General features: G+C 53.0%; 3 protein-coding genes across 3 annotated transcripts; 2 read left to right on the top strand and 1 right to left on the bottom strand.

Annotated features, from left to right (window-relative positions):
- Nucleotides 1–242: 242 nt before the first annotated feature.
- On the top strand, nt 243–6,844 carry PSMD8 (proteasome 26S subunit, non-ATPase 8). Its single transcript, XM_054589106.1, has 7 exons — nt 243–453; nt 1,457–1,529; nt 1,649–1,751; nt 2,939–3,104; nt 4,047–4,147; nt 5,526–5,637; nt 6,360–6,844. The coding sequence occupies exons 1-7, from the start codon at nt 283–285 to the stop codon at nt 6,495–6,497; spliced, it is 864 nt and encodes a 287-aa protein (XP_054445081.1). The 5' UTR covers nt 243–282; the 3' UTR covers nt 6,498–6,844.
- Nucleotides 6,845–7,467: 623 nt separating this feature from the next.
- On the bottom strand, nt 7,468–10,274 carry GGN (gametogenetin). The gene is made up of 2 exons (XM_054588900.1): nt 8,452–10,274; nt 7,468–7,585 (listed from the first exon to the last, which is right to left on the bottom strand). Exons 1-2 carry the CDS (start codon nt 10,257–10,259, stop codon nt 7,468–7,470), a joined length of 1,926 nt encoding a protein of 641 aa, XP_054444875.1. The 5' UTR covers nt 10,260–10,274.
- A 3,187-nt stretch (nt 10,275–13,461) lies between these two features.
- On the top strand, nt 13,462–19,043 carry SPRED3 (sprouty related EVH1 domain containing 3). The gene is made up of 5 exons (XM_054588901.1): nt 13,462–13,638; nt 14,770–14,938; nt 15,036–15,112; nt 17,457–17,606; nt 18,318–19,043. The coding sequence occupies exons 1-5, from the start codon at nt 13,462–13,464 to the stop codon at nt 18,939–18,941; spliced, it is 1,197 nt and encodes a 398-aa protein (XP_054444876.1). The 3' UTR covers nt 18,942–19,043.
- Nucleotides 19,044–23,583: the final 4,540 nt, after the last annotated feature.

A 23,583-nucleotide genomic window follows, 5' to 3' on the forward strand; every position in this document is an offset into this window, starting at 1 on the left:
ACCCCACGTGAGAAAGCGTTGCAATCGCAGCCATTTTCACTTACGGCAGGAAGCAGCTTCCGACCACCACCTTGGGAGAGAGTGTCCGCGAAGCTCTGACTGACACGCTTATTAAGGGCTGAGCTCTGAGGGCACCTCCCCGAGAGCCACTCAGCGTTAAGCTCGGCGGGCGGAGACGAGCAGCCGTAACCTCGCCCCCAGGCTTGGGCCCCACCTCTTCCGGAAAACTGTCGGTAGACGTCGCTGCCCTGAGTCCGGTGGCGGTTTGCCGCATCACGGAAGATGGCGGCTGCAGCGTTAAACGGGGCTGTGGGTTCCTCCAACTCTGGACCATCGGCGGCCTCGGGCGCGGTCCTACAGGCTGCGGCCGGCATGTACGAGCAGCTCAAGGGCGAATGGAACCGTAAAAGCCCCAATCTCAGCAAGTGCGGCGAAGAGCTGGGCCGTCTCAAGGTATGGGTGGCCGAGGGCGTTACGAGGGTTCTAGACCGAGCCGAGTTCTGGCCCGCGGAGCAGACCGCGGTGCTGATCAAACTAAGATCCAATAGGGTGAAGGATTCGGAACAGCCACAGTGCGGACGTCGAACGGTGAAGAAGTGAGAGGGGCCTGGCACCGACCAAATGCGGGCCCAAGGTGGGCGGGGGCTGGGGGGTGTTTGAAAGAGTGTTTTAGCACAAAAGAGTGAGAGGTCAAAATTTTGATGCTTAGAGGCCTAACTGGCTGGAATGGCAAGATGGGATGTTGGAGTTTTTCTGGTGGCGGGTTCTGGACAAGACTTAAGCGGGGAATGAGGACCGGATAGGGTGATGAAAGAAGAAGGCTGCGGTAATGGGGTGTATGGTCTAGACCAGACCAAGTTTGTGTCTCAGAGATTTGAGGCTTAGGGATGCATTTGTGGGGCGTGGGAAGTCAGCCAAGTTTTGAAGGCTGGACTAAACCTACCCCCCAAAATTTTATAGTACAGAACTAGAATAGGGTTCAGGGTGTTTCAGACCAAGTGTTTGGGAAAGTGCAAATACTGTGGGCTGGACCAAGTTGCTGAGGGGGCAGTGTCAGATAAGAAGTGAGGTGTGGGCTGGACAATACGGGGAAGTCAGCATTCCTCCCTCCCTGGTGTGGATTTGGGGTTGGGGGGAGTAATGGGTAAAGTCTGCCAAGAACTGAGGGTGTTATTGTCCCCCTGTCCTCTTGATTCCATTCGGTTGGGCATGGATTTTTGTCTTCTGTTTCCCCAGTGGGGCTATTAATAATTGTAGTATGAGGTAATCCTGAATGAGTACTCACAGTGCTTTATGAGGGCTAACTCCTTTAATGCTCATAACAACCTATGAGTAAGGAATGATGATAAGCTCTATTTTCTAGGTTGGAAAACCAAGGCCTAGAAAAAGTAAGTAATCATTACTTGAAGTCCCAGCCAATTTCCTTTCTTCTTTCTTTTCCACTCCGTCTTGTCAGCTGGTTCTGCTGGAGCTCAACTTCTTGCCAACCACAGGGACCAAACTGACCAAACAGCAGCTCATTCTGGCCCGTGAGTGTTACTGGATTTGGTAGAGGGTGATGCTTTAGGGGATTGTGGCAGAAATGGTAGCAGTGGTTGTCAGGAGAGGGACTCAGTCACCTCATGAGAACCTACCCTGTCACCCACAGGTGACATACTGGAGATTGGGGCCCAGTGGAGTATCTTACGCAAGGACATCCCCTCCTTTGAGCGCTACATGGCCCAGCTGAAATGCTACTACTTCGATTACAAGTGAGGATGGATTCTGCCCCTGATCAGGTTGTGGGGAGGGGTTGTGGTTTACATGGCAGCTCTTTGATTCCAGGTGCTCTAGTCTGGAAACTTCCCCTTTGCCTAGCTCCATCCCCAGAGGCTGCAGGGGCGGGCCTGGAAGTCCTGAGTCTCTGTTGACCTCCTATCTGTCTCCCTTTCCACATTTCCACACTGCATTTCCATTCCTCAGTTGTAGCCACCATCACATCTCATCTGCCCTGGCCCCAGCCTTGACCCTTTAGATCATCCCCCTGCTCCCCACCAAGGTAGCCAGTAGAATCTTCGTGATTCTAAAATTTGACCATGTTGATACACAGCTTAGAACCTACCATGACTCTCCATAGCCCTCAGATTCCAGGCCAAGCTCTTTCCCATGGCCCTCCAGTTCTGTATCAGGTCTCTCCCTAGCTGCCCCCGTCTCATTGCTGATCCCTCTGCCTGTGCCTCCACCATCGCAGGCCTGTCTCTTCTGCCGGTCTGTGAGCCTCCTAAAGGCAGAGGGGTCTTGGTCACTGCTATGTCCCAGCTTTCTCTAGAAAGGGGCTGGGCCCAGGCATGGACTCAATAGATACGTGTTGAATATAAAACTGAATGGTTTTATAATTCAGTGGTGCCTGGATGGATTAATGATTGAGAATTTGACATCAGAAGTCAGACAAACCTGAGTTTGAAACTGATTTTGCCAATTCCTGATTATGTGGTGCTGGGCAAATGACATTACCTCCGTAGACCTTACTTTTCCCCTTAAAATAAGGGTGATTATTAATCATAAGGGCTATGATTAATATCATAATCATAGCTAACATATATAGTATTTATTTGGGCCAGCTACTGTTCTAATCACTTTATCTAGGTTAAGTCATTTAATTCACATAACCCTTATTTATTTAACTCATCTCTGTGATTTGGATACTGTGGAGACACCCATTTTACAGTTGGGGAAACCAAGGCTGAGTTACTTTACTGAAGTGAAGTCATTCGCTTGGGCCCATATGACTTGTGACTTCTTTGTACCTCTCTGAACATCAGTTTCATCTGAAAACCCAGGACTCTACCTCTCCAAGGAGACAGCATGGGATAGTCATCAGGGTCCCTGGAACCTGGAGTGGGAGGCTCAGTAGGTACTTAAGTCCTTCTTACCTTGGTTCCCTCTCCCTGGTTCACAGGGAGCAGCTCCCTGAGTCAGCATACATGCACCAGCTCTTGGGCCTTAACCTCCTCTTCCTGCTGTCTCAGAACCGGGTGGCTGAGTTCCACACCGAGTTGGAGCGGCTGCCTGCCAAGGACATCCAGACCAATGTATACATCAAGCATCCTGTGTCCCTTGAGCAAGTGAGTCTGGAGAAAGAGAAGGGGGGGCTTGGCTGAAGGGGGCGGTGCAGTGAGAGGCATTAGGGAGGGTTTCCTGGAGGAGTGGGTAGGATTCACTCATCTTTTAGCCCATGGACTCATGTGCTTATTTGTCCAACAAGTATTGAGCCCCAGCCATGTGTCAGGTACTGTGGTTTTCAGACTGTACAGTGAACAAAACATGAAATTTTGGGAGCATGACATTCAGGTGAGGAAGCAGACAAAAAAGGATTAAGTAATCTGTATGATCTTTCAGATGTTAAGTGATATGGCGCAGAATAAAGCAGGAAGGAGGGTGGAGAGTCAGGAGCAGGGGTAAATTTTTAATAAGGGTGGTTAGGGAAGCCTTGTTAAAAAGGTAAAATTTGAGAGAGATTTGAGGGGTGAAGACCCCAACCACAAAGACATCTGTGGGAACAGTGGTCCAGGTAGCGGAGCAGCCTGACCAAAGGTCCCAAGGCAGAAACATGGCTGGTGTGGTGGAGGAGTAGCAAAGAGGATAGTGTCTAGAACAAGGTCAGCAGGGTTAGGAAAGAGCCTTAGTACCCCAGGTTAGGAAGTAGTTCCTAAAGCTGAGGTCTCTTTGGAGGATTTTGACTGTGGGGAGAGTGGGAGAGAGGACAGTTAAGGCAGGCAGCACAGCTTGGGCAAAGGAGGAATGGGTTTGCCCCGCATCCAGCTCTGTCTCCCTCCTGTGATTGAGAGTATAGGTTAAATGATTACATCCCAGCCCAGGGCAGGCTCCGAGTGTGTGTTTAAGTAAACCAGGGAGGGCTTCCTGTAGAGCAGGTGTGCATTCTGCACAGGGAATGGGTATTCTAGCAGAGTGGGGCTTATGGAGGCACTGGGAGTATGGTAAAGCCTCAGTCGGTGGGCTGCCTCTATTTCATCCTCTAATCTTCCCTATCCCTCTGGTCTCTGCAGTACCTAATGGAGGGCAGCTACAACAAGGTGTTCCTGGCCAAAGGCAACATCCCTGCTGAGAGCTATACTTTCTTCATTGACATCCTGCTTGATACTATCAGGTGCGTGGGGAACAAGAGCCCTCTGGGGTTCAGAAAGCTCAGAATCTGGAGTCAGGCAGCCCTTAGTTGAATCCCATTCTGCCCAGTTGTGATCTGGGGGGGCTGGGCATAATCAGGTTTTCTTTTCTATGAACTGGAACCAGTTATGAGATTGTGGAAAACAGCCATCATCTCGCTCTGGGCTGTTTATGCGTGTACTCACATGTGTCAGACACAGAGCATGGATTCAGCAACCCTGATACTGCTCAGCAAATAGGACCATGCTGCCTCTCTTAGAAGTGCTCCATGTGACCTCACCTCAGATTACCTAAACTGTGGAGCCCTTACTTAATTTCCCTTTCTTTACAATGGGGCCCTCAAGTTCTGCTAGCCTCTCAGGTTTCTCTGTGGACAAGTGACATCACACAGACAAGTGGGCATGACATTTAAAAGTCCCTTGAGGAGTAAAAGGTTGTCCAGGTGGTGGCAGAGGCCACATGGAGATGGATTTTTATTCCTTGGGTGGCAGAGCCAAGCCCAGAGAAGTGGTGGGAGCAAGGAGAATAGTTTTGTGGGTTTGCAGGGACGGGAGGGGGACTAATTTTTTTTTTTTTTTAGGATTTATTGATTTATTTTTAGAGAGAGGGAAGAGAGGGAGAGTAACATCAATGTGTGGTTGTCTCTTGTGCATCTCCTGCTGGCCTGCAACCCAGGCATGTGCCCTGACTGGGAATTGAACTGGTGACCCTTTGGTTCTCGGGCCAGCGCTCAATCCACTGAGCCACACCAGCCAGGGTGGGTTTAGGTTATTTTTAATTATGAAATATTTTGACTCCAAAATTAACAGGGAGTAAAAAATGAATGCCCACATACTTACTACTTGTCTGAAGAGAAAAAAATACCTCAGAAACTGATGCATTCTCCCTGTCATTTCTTCCCCAGAGCTACCCCCTTTTTCCATTTCAGTGACTCCATGCCTTGTTGTTTTTCTACACAGTGTTGATTTTGTTGCCTCTTGGCAGGGGTGCAAGGAACCCCTTTGGGATTGGATCTAGAAATGGAATACAGCACCCTTCTGTGGGGTGGTATTATGTAAAGGGACCGTGTTCACGGGAGTCCCAGGCTGGCTTTCAGATGCCTTGAAGTCCTCGTGGCTGGGAGTGGGATTCAGAGTTTGCGTCCAGAAGCCAGCGAGACTGGGATGTGGCCCTGGCTTGCAACTCTGGTCAGGCTTCTCCCTCTCTCTCTCAGCCTCCATTGTTTAAACAGGACAGGTAACAAAGGTATTCCAGTAGTCAGTGCTGAACTGAATGGTCAGAGCTCTTGCATGTGAGACCAGGGGGGACAAGACTTGAAATGCTGTATGTACTCATTAGTGAGAACTTCATTCTTTCCCTAGAGATGAGATTGCTGGATGCATTGAGAAGGCCTATGAGAAAATCCTCTTCACTGAGGCCACCCGGATCCTCTTCTTCAACACACCCAAAAAGATGACAGACTATGCAAAGAAGGTGGCTAGGGTGCAAGGGGTTATGGGGCCAACGGGTGCACTCATTGATAGCATTGAGGGTAGAGGGTAGCCTAGGGGGACATTGGAGCAAGATTGCCTAGGCTTAAAAATCCAGCTGTGACCTCAGGCAAGCCGCGGAACTTCTCTGAGCTTCAGTTTACCTCTCTGTAGAGTGGAGCTAGAGTTTTAACATGTGGGATGAGCTTAGCACAACACTGAGCACAGGTGGAGGTGGATACTTGGCACCTGTTGGCTGTTGTCCTTATCCAAATTCCTTGGAGTTTTTAGCTTTTTCCCCACATGACTTTGCTTCATTTGGTCTGGGGTATTTGTGCAGGAGCAGTGCCCCAGACATGCTGGTGCATGAAGTGCAGTGACCCTAGTGACTGAGGAGGGTCAAGACCAGGCTGGAAGAAGTGGAATTGAAAGTGATGGGGACAACTGATACTTAGTGATTGTTTAGTCTGAACCAAGCATCGTTCTCAGCACTTTATAGGTGTTGATTAAATTCTCATAGCAGACCTGGAAAGGAGAGTGATTTGGCCTGGTCTCAGACATGGAGAAACTAAGGCACAGAGAGGTGAAGTTACTTGCGTAGAGTTATGCACGTAGAGTTGGTGAGGAAACAAAGCCAGGGCCTACATGGGTAAATGCTGGCTCTGTGGGGTGGTGAGGGAGCCTATGTGATCACCCCACCCATCTCTCATTCCTCCCTTTCTGCAGCGAGGGTGGGTTCTAGGCCTCAACAACTACTACAGCTTTGCCAGCCAGCAGCAGAAGCCAGAAGATACTACCATCCCCTCTACAGAACTGGCTAAACAGGTCATCGAGTACGCCCGACAGCTGGAGATGATCGTCTGAGCCCAACAGGCACTGGGGCGGGGCGGGGCTTGCATTATTGAAGCAGTTGTGGTGTAGGGTTTCCTTCAATAAAGCTGGATAGACTGTCTTCTAGACCCTTGTCTCCCAGGGTGGAATGGTGGGGAGGCAAGCCATTGTCTCCGAAGAGCTCACAAGTTTGAGGGCCATCAAGGGTTACCCTCTCTGTCCAGAGGCCTTTGCTCAAGGTATCAAACAAACTACTTCAAGCCAATGGTGGCTTGAGGGAACACAGGCCCTGGGTAGAGGGACTGTTACACCCAGCTATGGAAACAGGAGGGCCAGGCCAAGACACCAGAGTTTTTTTTTGGCAAAGGGGATGAAATATCACAAAGTTAAAAATGTTTGCAATGAATTAAACTAGTTTTGTTTCAGTGCCAAGCAAGATGGAATCCATTTGTGGGCTACTAGTTTGAGACCTCTTGGGACAAAAAGCATGGGTTTGCCTTGGTTTCCACCCTCCCTGAGCCAGTGCTGTGACACATGACTTTTCACACCCCCAGACTTTGTTTCCTGCCATGAAATTCTCGAGGTGTTTAAAGCAGAGTCCAAATCTGGCTGAGCCAATTGTGAGATTTTCAAGTCTTCCAGAGTCAAGTTTCCTCAGCTGTAAAATGGGAATGATCACTCCTGCTTTCCAGAGTGATTTTTATTGAACCCTTGAGCTTAGCACCAGGTAAGCTCAAAAATGGGGCTGATGATATTAAGGGTAATGAAACTATCTCACCCTGGGGCCCATCAGTCTAGATGCTGGTGAATGGAACCTCTGTTAACTGTTGCTCTAGGTTCAACCTCTTGTGTATAGGATGTGGTTCCTGCATGGAAACTTCCGTCCTGCCCTACCTCACTCCTTCATTCCTTAGCAGGTGACTTGACAAACAGCTAGGCATCTGAATGGTTGGTTATTTTATTGTCAAGAAGGGGAAGGTGGAGGCCATCGAACAGACTGCACTCAGTTGGAATGTGTAGCCTGCAAGTCGAAGTGCTCCAGCCCAGCTACTAGGGAGCCAGCCAACTTGATGGTGGCAACCCAGGACGGCTCACTCAGGTGGTTGGTGGGTGTGCTCAGCCTAGAATGAAGGTAGAGTCAGCAGGGTCTGGCTATGTGGTCAGGCCCTTACTCTTTTGGGTGTTCATTTTCCCCCTCTGCATAAGGGACCATGTCTGAATATCCCATAGGCAGTCTAGGGCAGAGCTATATCTGAATTAAGTAGAAAGTGGGCTAAGGGTTGGTGCTGGTGTAACATTCCCTCCCCCTCTCTACTTCCCCTCCCCAGCTGAGCTCCAAGGGGTCCAGGCTAGAGGGTCTCCTAGGGATTCAGAATTCTCAGGAGCCAGGGTCAGACAGACTGGTGACAAATCCTAAATTTTAGTGTGGTGGGTAATTTGATGATGCATTAATTATCCCCCCTAGAAGAAGACTCCCGAGTAGTCTCTACAGCACAAGGACAGGGCATCAGTGCCCTCTGGTGGTCAAAACTTTGCGTCCCAGAATCAGAAGTTGCCATAGGCTGGAGGGAGGGGTAGGACGTCTGAAAGGCTGCTTTTGGAGTCCTGCATTTATATCCATATCCGGTTGGTTTAGAAGACAGGCATTGCCCCTCCCATCCATGAAGGGCTTGGAATACAGTCCCTCTTGGTGCTCTCAGGGACTGCCAATCAAGGCTGTGAAGTGTGTCAGCTGGGACAACCTTTCCTCCCTGATGGCTCCAGGATAACAAAGGAAGGGAGAGCCAGAGGTCAGCTTGGATGTCTAGATAACAAGGCTGGGCCAAGGTGTTTCCTCTTGGAGCTCAGATGGGTTTGAAACGCAGCCAAGGAAAAGGTCAAGGGTCACCAGAGATACTGAGGGAAAGGGGTGAATGGGTCTCTATCCACCAAGTCGGGTTGGGAACTTAGGAGGGGTATACCCTCCCAACCCCCGACCCCTCCTCACCAGGCAGAGACGTTTCGTGGCAGGCGGCGATGGCGTGGCTGGTGGCGGCAATAACACTTGCAGGGACAAGAGTTAAGCACCTGGAAGGGCGGCCAGTGGCGCTGGGCACCAGTTGTAGCCATCCCCATTGGAGGAGCCCCGCCGCCGTCACTGTCAGTCATGATAGCTGCAGTCCGTTCATGAGCACCCTCTCCAGGGGTGCCATTCTCACGGGTCGCGCACCGGGCAGCACGGGGGCCCTTGTTTCTGCGAGTGCGGGCTTTGATGGGCGGTGGCGCAGGCTTCGATGGGTTTGCCTTAGAAGCTGGGGTTGGGACTGGGGCTTGGGCCGGGGTGGGGTCCAAGGCGGACTCCAAGTGGCCTGAGCCTGGGGTGGGTGTGAGCGCTGCGAGCAGCATAGGCTGGAGCACTGGTGGCTGCGGTGTGGGCGGTGGCGCCGGAGGCGGCGTGGGTGGTGGCGTGGGTGGTGGCGGAGGCGGCAATTCCAGTGAGCCAGGAGGCCCGGGGCGCGCAGGTTCGCCATTGGTGGGCGCCGGGAAGATGAACATAGGAGGCGCCAGCAGGGAGGGTGCGGGCCTCCGGGGCCCCGGAGCTGGGTGTATCTCCCCTGGTGGAGGCGGTGTGGACCCCCAAGGACCTGAGAGAGCAGCTGCACGCCGTCTCGGGGCCCCGATGCCTCCACTGGTCCCGTTGAAACGGAAGTGGCGTTCAGGACCATCTGGAGGACTCACCCAGTCAAATTTTGGCTTTGAGCCTGGAAAGGTGGTGTAAGGTGGTGGCGGAAGGGCCCGGGCGTAGGATGCAGGCGCAGAGGGGGGCCCAGAGCACCCCTCGCCGTCTCCATTACCACCCTCCGCTTCCTGGGTCCCTTGAGGAACCTCTCCCGGGGGACGGGCGGCCCCGGGAGCCAGGGGCCCTTGCTTCAGGACCTCGGCATAAGAGATGGTGCCTGAGGCGGCAGCGAAGAGCCCCCTGCCTCCGCCGCCCGCGAGCGAGACTTTGGCGACTAAGGAACTCGACGTTGCTGCCGGGGGCAAAGGAGGCTCCGACTTGAAGGTGACTTGACACAGCAGATTCAAGCCGGACTCCGAGGCCAGAGGCTGGGCCATTTCGCCGTCCCCTGCTTGGGGAGGCGCCCCTCCGCACGTGCCGCTGGCAGTTCGGCACTCACTGCCGCGCCCGACCTGGCCTTCTGTGGGGGGTTCGGAGGGTGTGGCCAGAGGAGGGCTGATTCTGCTGTCCGAGGGCTGTCGATCGAAAGGTGGCGGCTTTCGCGGCTCCAAGGGTGGCGAAGTCGGGGATGGGGCCCTTGAGACAAGGTCTGGGTCCTCTTCGGTTCGTGGCAGGGCCGGTGGCGGCAGCGGGCGGAGGCTCGGAGGGTCACCCTGGCCGCGATGGCTTGCCTCCAGCAGACCGCGTATCCGGGGCACCGGAGTGCCCGTGGGTTTTCTCCACTTAGACTGCGCGGGCAGCAGGGTCCCCGCGGGGGGCGGGGGTGGTGTGGGGGCCGCAACTGCAGCTGCAGCCACAGCCACCTCCTCTGAAGGGGGCGTCACGGGCGAGGGCAGTTCTAAGGTCAGGGGCAGGGGCGAGGGTGAGGCCTGGGGCTCCGGGGGTACCAGGAGTCCCGGGGGCGCTGAGCTGCCAGGAAACCAGACGCCCAGCCCGCGAGCCAGGCGTCTGGCAGGGGAGGAGGGGGTCACCTCGGGCTCAGCCAAGGGCTTCCGGCGGGAGTCTGAGGAGCGGTCCGAGGCCTGCTCTTTTCGGGAGCCCCCGCCCGCGGACGGCTCCGACTGCACGTTCCCCATTTCTGACGGAGGTCGGGGACTGCGATCAGAAAAACTAACGCCAGTCAGGCTGCCAGGTCTGCGGGCACCCGATATGGCTGGCTGTACTTAGTCCTACCGGTCCGTCCCTGTCCTCCAAAATCCACTCAGGCACCAGTCTCTAGCCGCATTCGCGTTCACTGACTCTCCACGTTCACGCCTTCTTCCCCGTTGCCCCATACAGCTGCTGTTCAGACACGGGCTCCATCCCCTTAGTTTACTAAGGTTCCTTCCCTAACCCCCTGGCTGGTCCCTCAGATCACATCTACACTTTGGCCACGTCCCAGGTCTCCAAGACACAGGTCTTGCCTGCTTTCTTGTCACGCGAGCCACAGCACGCTGGATAGAGGAGTTCAAGCTTCTCTTCCACTCTAACCCCACCCTACTCTCTGGTCCCGCCCCCGATTGTCAGGGAATAGGGCCTCGTCCACACCTACCCAGGTCTAGCCCTGCCTTCGCCTAACAAATTACCAGTAGCCTTCACCTCTAACCCTCTGATCTCTCTCTGGATTATTTCAGGCCCGCCTTCGTCCCAGATAGCGCCAGATCTTCAGGCCTCACTCAAACTTCTCTTCCCCTGCAGGCGTCAACATCAAGCCACACCCCTGTCCCCAAGCTCCGCCCTTGGCTCCTCCTTCCCCCAGATGCTCCCACTCACCGATTCCTCCTGCCCACCAAAGTTCAGATAGCGTCTCCCTGGGCCCAGGGCAGGGCGGGGAACGGCCGTAGCAGAAAATAACCGAAAAGAACGGGGGTGCGGGTGAAGGCAAGTGGGCGAAGCAGCGAGGGCGGACCCAGAGATCTAGGCCCCGCCTCCGGCCTCGAGGACACGCCCTCCAGTCAGACAGCGTGAGTTCGGCCCCTTACGAACCTGGATATCCCTTCGAAATACTCGTACGTCTCCTTAGTCGCTCCCAAGCCTCGAGGTTCTAAGCCCCACCCCTTTAGAACATTTTCCTTCGCTCCTCCCCTTTTCAATGCTCCGCCCCTCCGTTAGTCTCTTTCCCAATGCCCCGCCCATTAGGAACACTGCTACGTAGCTCCTCCCTCTTGGATCTCTAGCGCCCGACCCATAAAACAATTTACTTCTAAACTCCCAAAACCTTTTCCTTTTCCGCCCACCCGGAAGGCCCATCCACCGTGGGCCCGCCCCCTCCATGACGCATTCACTTGTCCTGCCTTTGGCGCCCTCAACCTCTCCCTTCTTGGGCCCTCTGACTCCGCCCCCTTGCGAATGCTCCCTGCTCGCCCCACCCTTTTCGAACCTTGGCAGGCACTTAGCTCCTTCAATTTAGAACCCAAAGTGTAGTCCCTCGCCTCTGTATAACACTGAGACCAGGCAAAGTCCCGGACCCCTTCCCCCCACATCCTCGGGGACCAATGGCGCGGATGGGTGGAAAAGTAGGGGATCCTTTCTGGAACCTGAGAAAATGGGGACTGGGGGGCTGTTCTTTGGAGACGGTGCCGGGCGCTAGGACCCAGCGGGCAAGTACGCCCGCCTTGCGTTTACACCTCCCCCAAGCCGCCCCCTCCCCCCTACCCATCTTCCACGCTCCCCCTCCCTCCCCTTCGCCCCGGCTCCTGGAGCCCGTCTCTAGCGCTGCTGGAGCCAGCGAGGTAGCCTGAGCGAACGGGAGGAGGAGGAGGAGGAGGCCACATCGCCGCAGCTCGGAGCCCGGCCGGAGCCTCCCAGGCAGGTGCCGAGGGGGTCGAGTGGGCGGGGGCTGACAGATCTGTACTGGTTTGGGGGCGGACTGGACCGCGTTGCGCCTCCTGCCCACCCGGGTGCTCCCCAGATCCCGGCTGGAAGGGCAAGGGGGTGGGGGCCCCTAAACTACACGGCAGCCATTTGGGGTACCAGTCTCCATTTGGGGGGCCTGGACTTCCTCCCAGGACGCTCCATTCATAAAATTCAGTACAGGACCCCCACCTTTGAGGAACTGTGGGAACCACTCCCCCGCGGGAAACGTGGGGAGCGTAGGGCATCCAGAAATCCCAGCGTCCTATCCCAGCTAGGCCCTGAGGGGGACCCCTGCCCTTTTTCTGAGCTTCACCTGTTGTCGAGGGAGGCGGGCGGACAAAGGAAGCAGAGTCACGTGACTGCTCATTCACAAAATCCCATCCCATTGAGAAAAGGGGGCTGGGGGCGCTGCAGCCGCCCCTTACCCTACTGAACGACTGGGGAAACCTGGCAGCCTGCAAGTGGAGGAAAAGGCTAGAGCTCGCTTCGTGGGCCCTTAAGTCTGGGACGCCTGGGTCCCTGCGATAGGCGTTAGTGAGGGGCTGGACGACGATCTGGATTACTGGGTAGAGGGCTACTTCTCCTCAGCTGGGGGCGGGGTAAAATGGTTTTGAAGGATGCTGGGGCGGGGAGGAGGAGGGATCAAACCTCCCCCTCCCCCGTCAATCTCTTTGCTTTGCCTTCCCTCAGCTGAGGCCTGAGGGAGCAGGTTTGGTATTTTGTGAATGAAATGCTCTCTGGATGAGTCTCGATACCCGGTTTCTAGGTTCCCCTGCGTTCACATCCTTTTCGGCCTCTCTCTGGCCATTTCTGATTCTCTCCCTGACCATCTCCCGTTGCTGGGTGACTCAGTGAGCTTTGCATCCGGTCTCATTCATAAATCCGGGAAGGAGTGGGGGGGAAGAGAGCCTGGGTCTCTCGCCCAGCCAGTGGCCTGGGCGGCAGGGTGCGGAGGCAGAGTAGGGGGGACTGGAGCTGAATTGATGGGCTCTGAGAAAATACATATGCGCAGGCACCCAGCTGTGAGGGGAATGGATGGGTGGGGTTGTGGGTATGAGGAGAGGAGAGAACGGAGACGGAGATGAGATTGATAGGGGATGAGCAGGAAGGAGAAGGAAAGTGGGAAACCAAGGTTGTGAGGGATGGGTGGGAAAGATGGGGAGAAGGAAGAAAGGGGTATGGAGAGAAAAGGTAGATATGGAAAAGGCAGGCATGAGAGAAAAGAGATGGCATGAGGAAGAAAGAAGCCATGCTGGAAGAAGGGAATGGGGCGGGGGGGGGCGGGGGGGAGGTAGGAATGGAAGGTAAGCTGAGTATCAGTGGTGAAGGTTGCAGTGGATCCAGACGTGAGAAGCGGTGAGGGGAGATGGGCCAGGGGAACACTGAATGGGAGAACAGGATTGGAACTCACTGACCATGCCCTGTCCCCTCACCTCCAGGTACATGGTTCGGGTCCGAGCTGTGGTGATGGCCCGAGATGACGCCAGTGGGGGCTGGCTGCCTGTGGGGGGCGGGGGCCTCAGTCAGGTGAGCGTATGTCGAGTCCGAGGGGCCAGGCCCGAGGGGGGGGCCCGCCAGGGGCACTACGTCATCCACGGGGAGCGACTCCGGGACCAGAAAGTGAGCCACCTTGGGGTGTGGGAGTAGGGTGGGGGCATGGGGAAATAGGGAAATGGGGCTGGGAGTGCAAAGGTGAGGTCAAGCCATCTCCAGGTGGGAATCAAACCTGGGTGTGGGATGAAGTTTAAAAGTGAATATCTGTCCTATCGATAAGGGTTGGGAGTTTCAGGAACATTTGCAGTTTTAAGAAGGTGCTGTCCACTGCCATCATCCATGCGACTGTTAGAGCAACCTCTTTGCCCTGCTCCCTCCCCTACCTCAGTGTGTTCTACAGGGGCTCTGCTAACATCTGACTCAGATCATGTCCCTTCTCTGCCTAGAACCCTCTCATGGGTCCATCTTGTTCAGAGATCCTCACCAAGAGGCCATATATTCTTGGCCCCTGTCTACCCTAAGTATATGGAAGCATTTGGTGGAGGACCATCTGAAAATGTCAAATAGGGTTTACAATCCTATATTTGGGCTCAGCAGGAATATTCTGGGCTGTCTGGCACGATTTGGAAGGCAGTGTTGAAGTTTCAGCTAGGAGTGTAGTAGAAAGATCAGGATCATTTGCAGAGTCTTGGGGGAAAAGTTGAACTTCAGAGCAGGGGTCAGAAGGAACAGTGCAGGGGGATTTGAAATGATGTGAAGCAATATAATGATGTTGGGCAGGAATATGAGAGAACATCTAGGGTGTCAAGCATATGTAGGGAAACCTGTGGGAGTTTGATAAGAATTTGGGAACTAGCATTTTGGGAGACTATTGGGGCACTGAAAGGGGATTAACAGTAATATTTCAAGGTGTTTAATAAAGTTTGGGGAGTACTGTTGAGTCAGAAGGTGGAACATTGGGTTATCAAAAGAGGGCGAATTAATTTTTTGAGGCATTTAGTAAGATTTGGGATTCCTACTGGAATATCAGCGGTGGGAACTATTGGAAAACATAGGGATCAAGGAGTTTGTGGGAAATATTGGAGAATGAGATATGTACTCAATAAAATTGGGGAGTGGTATTGGTCAGGGTTCAGGGGTACACCTAGGATTGAGAAATGAGGTTTATGGGATGCTGGGGTATGCAGGAGGGCTAGAGGTGAAGTCCCAGGCATGGCTGGATGGAGGTGTCTAACCTGTGTCCCTCCTGCCCCTCAGACCACCTTGGAGTGTACCCTGAGGCCAGGCTTGGTGTACAACAAGGTGAACCCCATCTTTCATCACTGGAGCCTGGGTGACTGCAAGTTTGGGCTGACATTTCAGAGTCCTGCAGAGGCTGACGAGTTCCAGAAGAGCCTGCTGGCTGCACTGGCGGCACTGGGTCAAGGTTAGTGGTGCAGGGGGTTAGCACTGGGGGCTGGGGCGGAGGTGTGGGAGAAGCTGGGGTCTGCATAACTCACTCTCTGCCTCTCTCCCTGCCCCAGGCTCACTCACCCCCTCCTCCTCCTCCTCTTCCTCTTCCCCTTCCCAGGACACCGCTGAGACCCCCTGCCCTCTGACGGTGAGTCTTCAGGACCAGCTCTGCTGGAATGGCAGGGGTTTATTTCTATTCTACAAACATTTTTGAGCACCTGCTGTGTATCAAGCACCATACCACATGCTGGGAACAGAAATTTGTGCCCAAACTATCAGGTCAATTTAATCCCAGTTATTCTAGTTTCTGTTCTATCATGATAGAACACATTCACATATTCATATTCAAGGGTATTTATTGAGTGCCTTCAGTAAGTAGTGTTTTAGGCAGTGGGGATACATCAGTGAACAAAACAAAGTCGCTTTCCTCATGGAGCTTCTCTTCTAGCATGGAAAGGGAGAAAAAAAAATTAAAGAAAGATAAGCTGCAAAAATGAATAAATATTAAAAAGTAAATTGCCCTGGCTGGTGTGGCTCAATGGATTGAGTTCTGGCCAGTAAATCAAAAGGGTCACTGGTTTGATTCTCAGTCAGGGCACATGCCTGGGTTGTGGCCCAGGTCCCCAGCTGGGGGCATGTGAAAGGCTACCAATGGATGTTATCTTCCCGCACTTTGATGTTTCTCGTCCTTTCTTTCTCCCTCCCTTCTCCTCTCTCTTAAAATACAAAAATAAAATCTTTTTTTTTTTAAAGTAAATGGATAAACAAGTTAATGACAAGTCCATCCTTTTAATTTCTCCAGATACAAACCTTGGAGTCATCCTTGATTCTTCTCTTCTTTTATGCCCCTTATCTAATCTGTCAGCAAATATTGGCTTCACTTTCAAAATGATCAGACTCTGTCTCCAACCTGGTAACTGCACAACCTCATCTCCCAACTAGACCATCACACCAGCTTCTCATTGTCAACTCCCCCTACCCCCAACCCCATTTCTTACTTCCTCTTCCCAAACACAGCCAGAGCAACCCTAGCGACATCTAAGTCAGATCATGGCCATTCCCCACTCAGAACCTGCCAGGGCTCCATCTCACTTTGTAAGGACTAAGTCCTTACAGTGGTACATAAAATCCCACACCTTTTGTCCCCCTTCTATTCTCGCTCTTCCTTACTCTGCTTCTGCCTCACTGACGTCCTCACTGTTACTCCAGAAGGGCAGGCTCATTACTACCTCAGAGCCTTTGCACTGGTTGGTCCTTCTGTCTTGGAATACTCTTCCCCTAAATGTCCACATGGCTCATTCCCTTATACCCTGTCTTTCAGGGCTTTACACACATGTCACCTGTTCAGTGAGGACCTCCCTGAGGAACTTGTTTAAAATTGCAATCTCCTAATGCTCCTTATCCTGTTTTAATTTTTTCCCAGCTTCTAAGGTATTTTCCTTATTTTCTTTCCTACTAGACAATTTTCTTATCTATTAGTTTTACTGTCATTCTCCCATGCTAGAATATCAGCTCCTGGAGGTCAAGGATCTTTTGTTACTTGCTTGCTGCATCTCCAAGGCTTAAAACAGGGCTGGCAGGTATACAGTAAGTGTTCAGTAAAGATGTGTTGAATGAATTTCTTGAATCAATAAATGCACAGAATGTCCGATGCAATTTGGCACTTGCAGGGAACAGTGGGAGTTGCCTGAGAACACTGAGGAACAAAACTGGTTCCCTGGGCAGACCAGGGGGACTCCCAGGGTAATGGGAGATACAGGTGGGTCTACAAAAGTCACATAGACAGTTCTCGATTATTAAGCACTTACTCGGGAAAAACGCCATGCCTTCCATGCTCCATCTCACATCCTCACAATAGCCTTTGTGAGCCTGGCATGTCGTCAGTGCTCAATGAATGGCTATTGAAGATAGTAAACGGATGAGGTAGGAATGAGTCCCAAGTTACAGAAAGGAAACCGAGGGTCTGAGGAGTGGTATTTGAGCTTGTACAGGACAGAGCTTGGTATGGATGGGAAGGAACACATTCCAGGTGAGTGAATCTGCCCCAGTAAAGGTGTAGTAGCAGGCATGAGGCAGGAAGGCAGCTGACTGGCCAAGGGAGAGGGATTCTGAGAAGGGATAGGGATGATTTGATGTTCTGTAGGTTGGTGAGCTGAGCAGATAAGAAGGGGGTGGGTCAAATAATAATAATAACAATAACCATTTCCAGCTCTTCCTAATCTTCAGGGATATGTTATGCCCTTACAGTGGGTCCTAACCACAGCCTTATGAATAGACATTATGATCCCCATTTTACAGAGGAGGAAACTGAGGCTCAAAGAAATGAGCTCACTTGCCGGAGGCCACACAGTCAGAGGCAGAACTGGGGTTTGAATCCAGGCCTGTCTGGCCCTAGAGCCCTCACATGAAATGGGAGGGGGTCTATGTGAGGGCATCGGCTGGGCTGTGCTGTGCTGTGCTGGTCTGGTTCTGAGGCCGCCAATCTCCTCCAGTCCCACGTGGACAGCGACTCCTCCTCAAGTCACAGCCGCCAGGAGACACCTCCCACCACCGCTGCAGCTGCGGCCCCCAGGTTCGTGGTGGAGTCAGCTTCTGGCTTTGGGCCGGCCACGTCCCCCCAGCACCGAAGCTCCTCTGCTCAGGTGTGCCTTCCGACCCCCTGCGGAAGTCTGGGGCTCCCCTTGGGGTCAGAGTCCCGAAGTAGGCGGGAACTGAGGCTTCGGAGAGGGGAGAAGCTGCGAACACCCTAAGGGATGACAGGCCTACGTTAATGGGTGGGGGGTGGGGAGGGAGCCTGGAGGTCTGGGTTCCCTGAAGGGGTGGGTGACAACTTCCCTTGCCTCCTGCGCTCCTGGAGATTTTGGGTAGTTCTGAATTCCAGAGGGATTTGGGAGACGACTTGGACAATGAATTCTTCTTAGTATATTAGGAGGTTGCTGGTACTCAGTGAAGTTCTTTTGGACTGCTTAATTTATGAGGTTGAGGGCAGGGTGGGGCTTGGCATCCAAGGGGATAAAAGGAAGAGATACCTCGTTGGTGTCAGAACTCGATCTGAGCCTAGAGGAGCCTAGGGGCTGAAACTCTCGCATTTCAAGGGAGGACGGGACTGGGCCCTGGACTACTGGGTCTTTAAGATTCTTGTTGCCTGGATTCTTCTATCTGTCCCTAGATTTCCCCTGTCCCTGGGAGAGGAGAGAGCTAGGGGTTTGGAAGTCATTCTCGCATGAATGAAGCCTGTGGCAGGGTCTTTGGATTCTCGGGTTTACTGAGACTGGGGTGGACTGGGGTTGTGGTGCGATGTGGGGGGAATCACAGACCCCGCTAACGGGTTCTCCTGTCCCTTCATCCCACAGAGTTACCCTCCGCTCTTACCGTTCACAGAGATTCCGGAACACTCAGAGCCCCTCAGCGGGGCAGGGGGCCCTGGCTGGGGAGGCCACGGCTATGAGGATTATCGGCGCACAGGGCTCCCTGCGTCCCTGCCCCTGTCCACCTGCGTTGTACGCTTTGCCAAAACTGGCGTGTTGAGGGGTGCAGCCCAGGGGCCCCCAGCCGCCCTGCCCGCTCCTCTCACAGAGACTGTGCCCCCAGCGCCGGCCAAGGCCTCCCCGGAAGCCGAGGAGGCGGCACGCTGTGTGCACTGCCGTGCGCTCTTCCGCCGCCGGGCAGATGGGCGTGGTGGCCGCTGCGCGGAGGCGCCAGACCCAGGTCGCTTGCTGGTGCGCCGTCTCAGCTGCCTGTGGTGCGCAGAAAGCTTGCTCTACCACTGCCTGTCTGACGCCGAGGGCGACTTCTCGGACCCTTGCGCCTGCGAGCCGGGCCACCCACGCCCCGCTGCGCGCTGGGCTGCGCTGGCCGCACTCTCCCTGGCCGTGCCCTGCCTCTGCTGCTACGCACCCCTGCGCGCCTGCCACTGGGTTGCGGCCCGATGCGGCTGTGCCGGCTGCGGAGGTCGCCACGAGGAGGCCACGCGGTGAGGATGGCCTGGTGGGTCCGGTCTCCAGAACGCGGACCCAAAGTCGAGGGTCCAGGACCCCGGACTCCATTCGGATCCCAAACCCACACCTACGCACACCCAGAACTTGGAGCTCGAGTTTAAACTGATGGATCCCAGGCCCACCTTCATTGGGCTGTCTGCCCAAGAGGTCCCAGGCATCCTGAGTTCTGGCGTCCTCATCCCGCTGTCCCCCTCCCCCGATGGCCTAGACTGAGGAGACTCCGGGCATCCCCTAGCTCTACACATCAGGCAGGCTTGGGAGCACACGGATCCCTGACAGAAGCAGGGCCCTGAATCCTGACAACCCACAGATTACAGTCCCAGAATTAGGAGTTGCCAATACCTGACCCTGCCTATATGGAATTACTCCCAGATCTTGAGATCACAGGACCTAGAAGCACTCCAAATGGTCCCTGAATACTCACCTAAAACCTGAGGCACCCATATCTGAGGTATTCTTGTAGCCCGAGGACGCCAAAGATACTGAGCCCTCTTAAGATGACCTGGGTCCTTGGATATGCTCAAACAGATGTTCTCTGACCAAAATGACTTGGAGACCCATCTCAGAACACCCCCACATCCAGACATCAGACTCCAAGATGCTCTGGGAGCCAGGGATCAAAGACCACTTTAGACCTAACTCCCCCAACCAGCCAGTGTTCCCAGGAGCTTTTGGGTCTTATCTAGAGGACGCTGAGGTGCCTAGTGCTTTCAGATTAGAACCAAAGGCCACCAATGGCCACCAACACCTCAGGGCCCTAGATGCTGGTCCCAAATTCTGAGATAGCCCTCTTGGACTTGGATTTCAGGTCCCAGAATGTCCAGGAGTCTTTGGCTTCTTTGTACCCACAAAACCTCATTCCCCTAACAAGTGGAAGCCCAGCTCCCAGAAGATGGGATGTTCACAGCAACCCAGACCTCTGTCCCATTTGTCCTCAGTCCCTGAGTGACCCCAAGGTTCTTTAGAAGCACTGGATCCAAGATCCCAAGGTGCCCCCGACCTTTCAAATTCAGGGCTCAAGCCTACACGGCATTGGGATTATCCCTGACCCAAGACCTTGATCCCTCCCTACCAGAGACAGGTCTGAGGTGCCCCAGGACCCTAGCACCTTCAGATCTGATTTCTTGGGACTCAAACCTCTAGCCTGATATTCACTGAGACTTGCTGCCCCTTGAACTCAGCTGTCCTTAGGCCCCTGAGATCCCAAGATGACAGATTCTGGAATTCTAATCTTAAGGGCCCCACCCATGTCCTCAGCATCCCACAGAAGTATCCCTTTACCCTAGGGAAAAAACCCCTACCTTCTTAAGCTCATGCTGTTGCATTCCAGGACCACTGAGTTCCCCTACTCCCATCTCTAGGACCCAATATTGCCTTAGATGATTGTGCAAGTTGTTCATTAGCTAACGGCACAGGGCCAAGGTGGTGAGTGGGCTGGAATTCACATCACACTGTTGTGCCCTTAGTGAAAGGTGTCCAATTTTATAAGTTGCACAAAGGCACATTTTGGACTAGCTATGGCTCTGCTGGTGTACACATGTGCATTCTCTCTCCTCCCGCCCTTGTTTCATGGACCTCTGAAACCCCTCTTCAAGGGAAGTGGTATGCCATGCTCTCTTTTCCCTGAGTGGAATAGAACTTCCAGGGTCCCTCAAATCTAAGGTCCTGAATGTGTTAGGGGGAGGAATCAAAGTCTTGGAGCAAGACAGCCTTCGTGTTGTATGGGCTTAGGACATGCATCTGGTCCCAAGCATCTGAAAACATGCAGTTGCCTTTATTACCCAGACTTGGGTGGGCTTGTGGAGCTTCAAGGGATATGTCAAGGGGGCCAGAGGAATGGATAGAGCATTCTGTCACTTCCTTTATATGTTTAATATTACATCTGAAACCTGTGAGATTCAGCTCTCCCTACAAGGCCCTGGGAGAGATGAGAACAAAGGGATGTCCCCCCATCCCTTCTGTCCAGCTCTCATCATTGTCAGACTCATGAGAGCTGAGGGCAGAGGGACGGGGGGCTGGAGCACCCTGGGTTCCCATTTCCTTCTCGGTGTCTCAGTCTCCTTCTGTGGTGGGCGGGGGAAGCTCCATTCTTAACCTACCTCGTTTTGGGGAAGGGTGGGACGGGACCAGAGTGCTGTAAGGTGCTGTGAGATCCGCAGATGAAGTGGTGGGGGCTGGGGTAAGGTTCCCCCAGCACCACCTCTCCCAGGTCTCCCAGTCCTGTTCCCTGATGATACCCACCTCTGATCCATGAATTCTCTTCATCACCCCAAAATCTGGGGGAATGGAGGGTGGACCCTGGGATCCAGGAAGACCTCAGACCCTGGAGCCCCCAGGCCCAATTTCCCAGCTGCTTGCCTCTTGGGTTGGGTACATGGCCCCCAGACTAGAAGAGGCACCCTGACATTTTTCTTCCTGATCTTGATTCCAAGCAAGTCTGTGACCTCAATTTGAAGTAGTGGGGGAGCCAAAGACCCAGCCTTGTCATTGGGGGAGGGGGCATGAGATATTCGCTCCAAGAAATATCTTTGACAAAGACTCAGCCTGTGCTTTTTTTTATTTTTTTAAGATTTTGTATATCTTTGGGAAGGGGAAGGGAGGAAGAGTGGGAGAGAAACATCAATGTGCGGTTGCCTCTTGCTCACCCACTACTGGGGACCTGACCTGCAGCCCAGGCATGTGCCCTGACTGGGAATTGAAACTGTGACCCATTGCTTCGCAGGCTGGCACATAATCCACTGAGCCACACCCGCCAGGGCCAGCTTCTGTTCTTTATTTGTATTGATGTGCCCCCATCCACTCATCTTGGGACTCAGACCTCTCTATACAGCTATTTCCTGGGACCTGTTGCCCCATGAATTCTGCTGTCCATAGGCCCCTGAGGCCCCAAACCAGCCTCCTTCCTAATTGCCTTCTCCTTCACATCCTTTAGTCCCAAGCAGGCCTTCCGGCTGAGTTTATTCATTCCATCAAGTACATTTACTGAACACCCATTATATGCCAAGCCTTGTTCTAGGCTCTGTAGATAAAGCAGTGAACAGAACACAAAAATAACTTCCCACAAGTTGCTTATGAACTTTATAGTGAAGGAGACAAATAACATTAAAAGTATGTACCATAAAGAAAAAGTAGAGATGAACGATGAAGTCCATTTTAGCCAGGGTGGTCAGATTAGGCCACACTGAAGACCATTTGAATAAAACCCTGAGGGAATCCTGTAGATGCCTGTGGGAAGAGCTTTGCAAGTAAAGGGAAGAGTAGGTGAAACGCCCTGAGCGGGGAGCATGTCTGGTAAATCTGAGAGACATCAAGGGAGCTAGAGTGTCTGGAGGAGAGAAAGGAAGGAGGGCAGTACTTAGGAGATAAGGACCTATCTGTGGGGCCCTGCAAGCATAGACTTTGGTGTTCACCCTGTGAATGAGAGAGAACTACAGGAAGACTCCAAATATGGGATGGATGTGACCTAAGAGTTCATAGGTTCCCTCTGGCTGCCTGTGGGGAACAGACACTGGGGAGGGAGAGCAGGGAGACAGGAAGGAGGCTGCTGTGATGCTCCTGGGTGAGACAATGGTGCACAGGACCAGGGTGAGAGCAGTAGAGATGGTAAGTGTTTTGAAGGTAGAGTCCATAAATTTAGATGTAAGTTTGATATAAAGAGAGAAGGTTATGACTCCAGAATTTTGGCCTGAGCAATTTTTAATGTTTTACTAAGGTCACCTCAAGGCCTCCTGAGTCCCTGTCCATGGGGTAGACAGGACTAAGGAGGAATCAGGTTAAGTAAGGGTAGGCTCTACTCTCGAGGAAAAAATTCTGGCCTTTGTTCTTCCCTGAGGCTCAACACCTAGCCCCGCTCCCTGCCTCCCAGCAGAATTATCTAGGAACTACTGGATGAGAGTAGTAAGAGATTAAATCTTGAAAAAAATCAACAGCAACAAAACAGTAGCAATAATAACAGTAGTATAGGTTAAGTGGTTAAAACCATGGACTTTGGAACGAGATCTCAATTTGAGTTGTGGTACCACTGCATATTCAGTGTGACTTATCCTCTCTGAACCCATGTCAAATGGGGATAAGACATTTGGCCCAGTGACACACAGGAAATGCTCAATATATGTTATTATTGAGTACCACTTCTGTGTTTACATAAAGGACTCTATACACATATATATACATATATACACTTACATATAGGACTCTAACCTTTACAACTCTAAGGGCTATTATTTGGCAAGGACACATGTGGTAAGTGGTGGATTCAGATCCTAAACCCCGTTGGCCTGGCTCGTAGGGTGTAATCTCTCAATCACGATGGAATATTGCACCTGCTCCCTCTCCAAGGCCTGGGAGGCAGAGCGGTGAAGGCTCAACAGGCGCATTGTGATCGATGAGGAGGGCCTCTGTTGGGGGTGGTGACCGGTAAACTGGGCTTTCTGGGTCCTTGACGTAACTACAACCCTAAGTAGGGAAGCAGGAAACGAGATTATAGATTTGGAGTGGAACACGGAGAACACTTGGTTAAGGGTGCTTTAAGAGCAGAGGGTATCTGACGGAGGCTGAGGAAAAGAAAACCTAAGTTAATTCTACGTTGCACCAAGAGCAACATTCGCTGGTCTGTCGGGAT

Source organism: Pteronotus mesoamericanus, unplaced genomic scaffold, assembly GCF_021234165.1.
Source record: "Pteronotus mesoamericanus isolate MK-2021 breed Mesoamerican mustached bat unplaced genomic scaffold, CSHL_Meso_final scaffold_165, whole genome shotgun sequence".
Classification (NCBI taxonomy): Eukaryota; Metazoa; Chordata; class Mammalia; order Chiroptera; family Mormoopidae; genus Pteronotus; species Pteronotus mesoamericanus.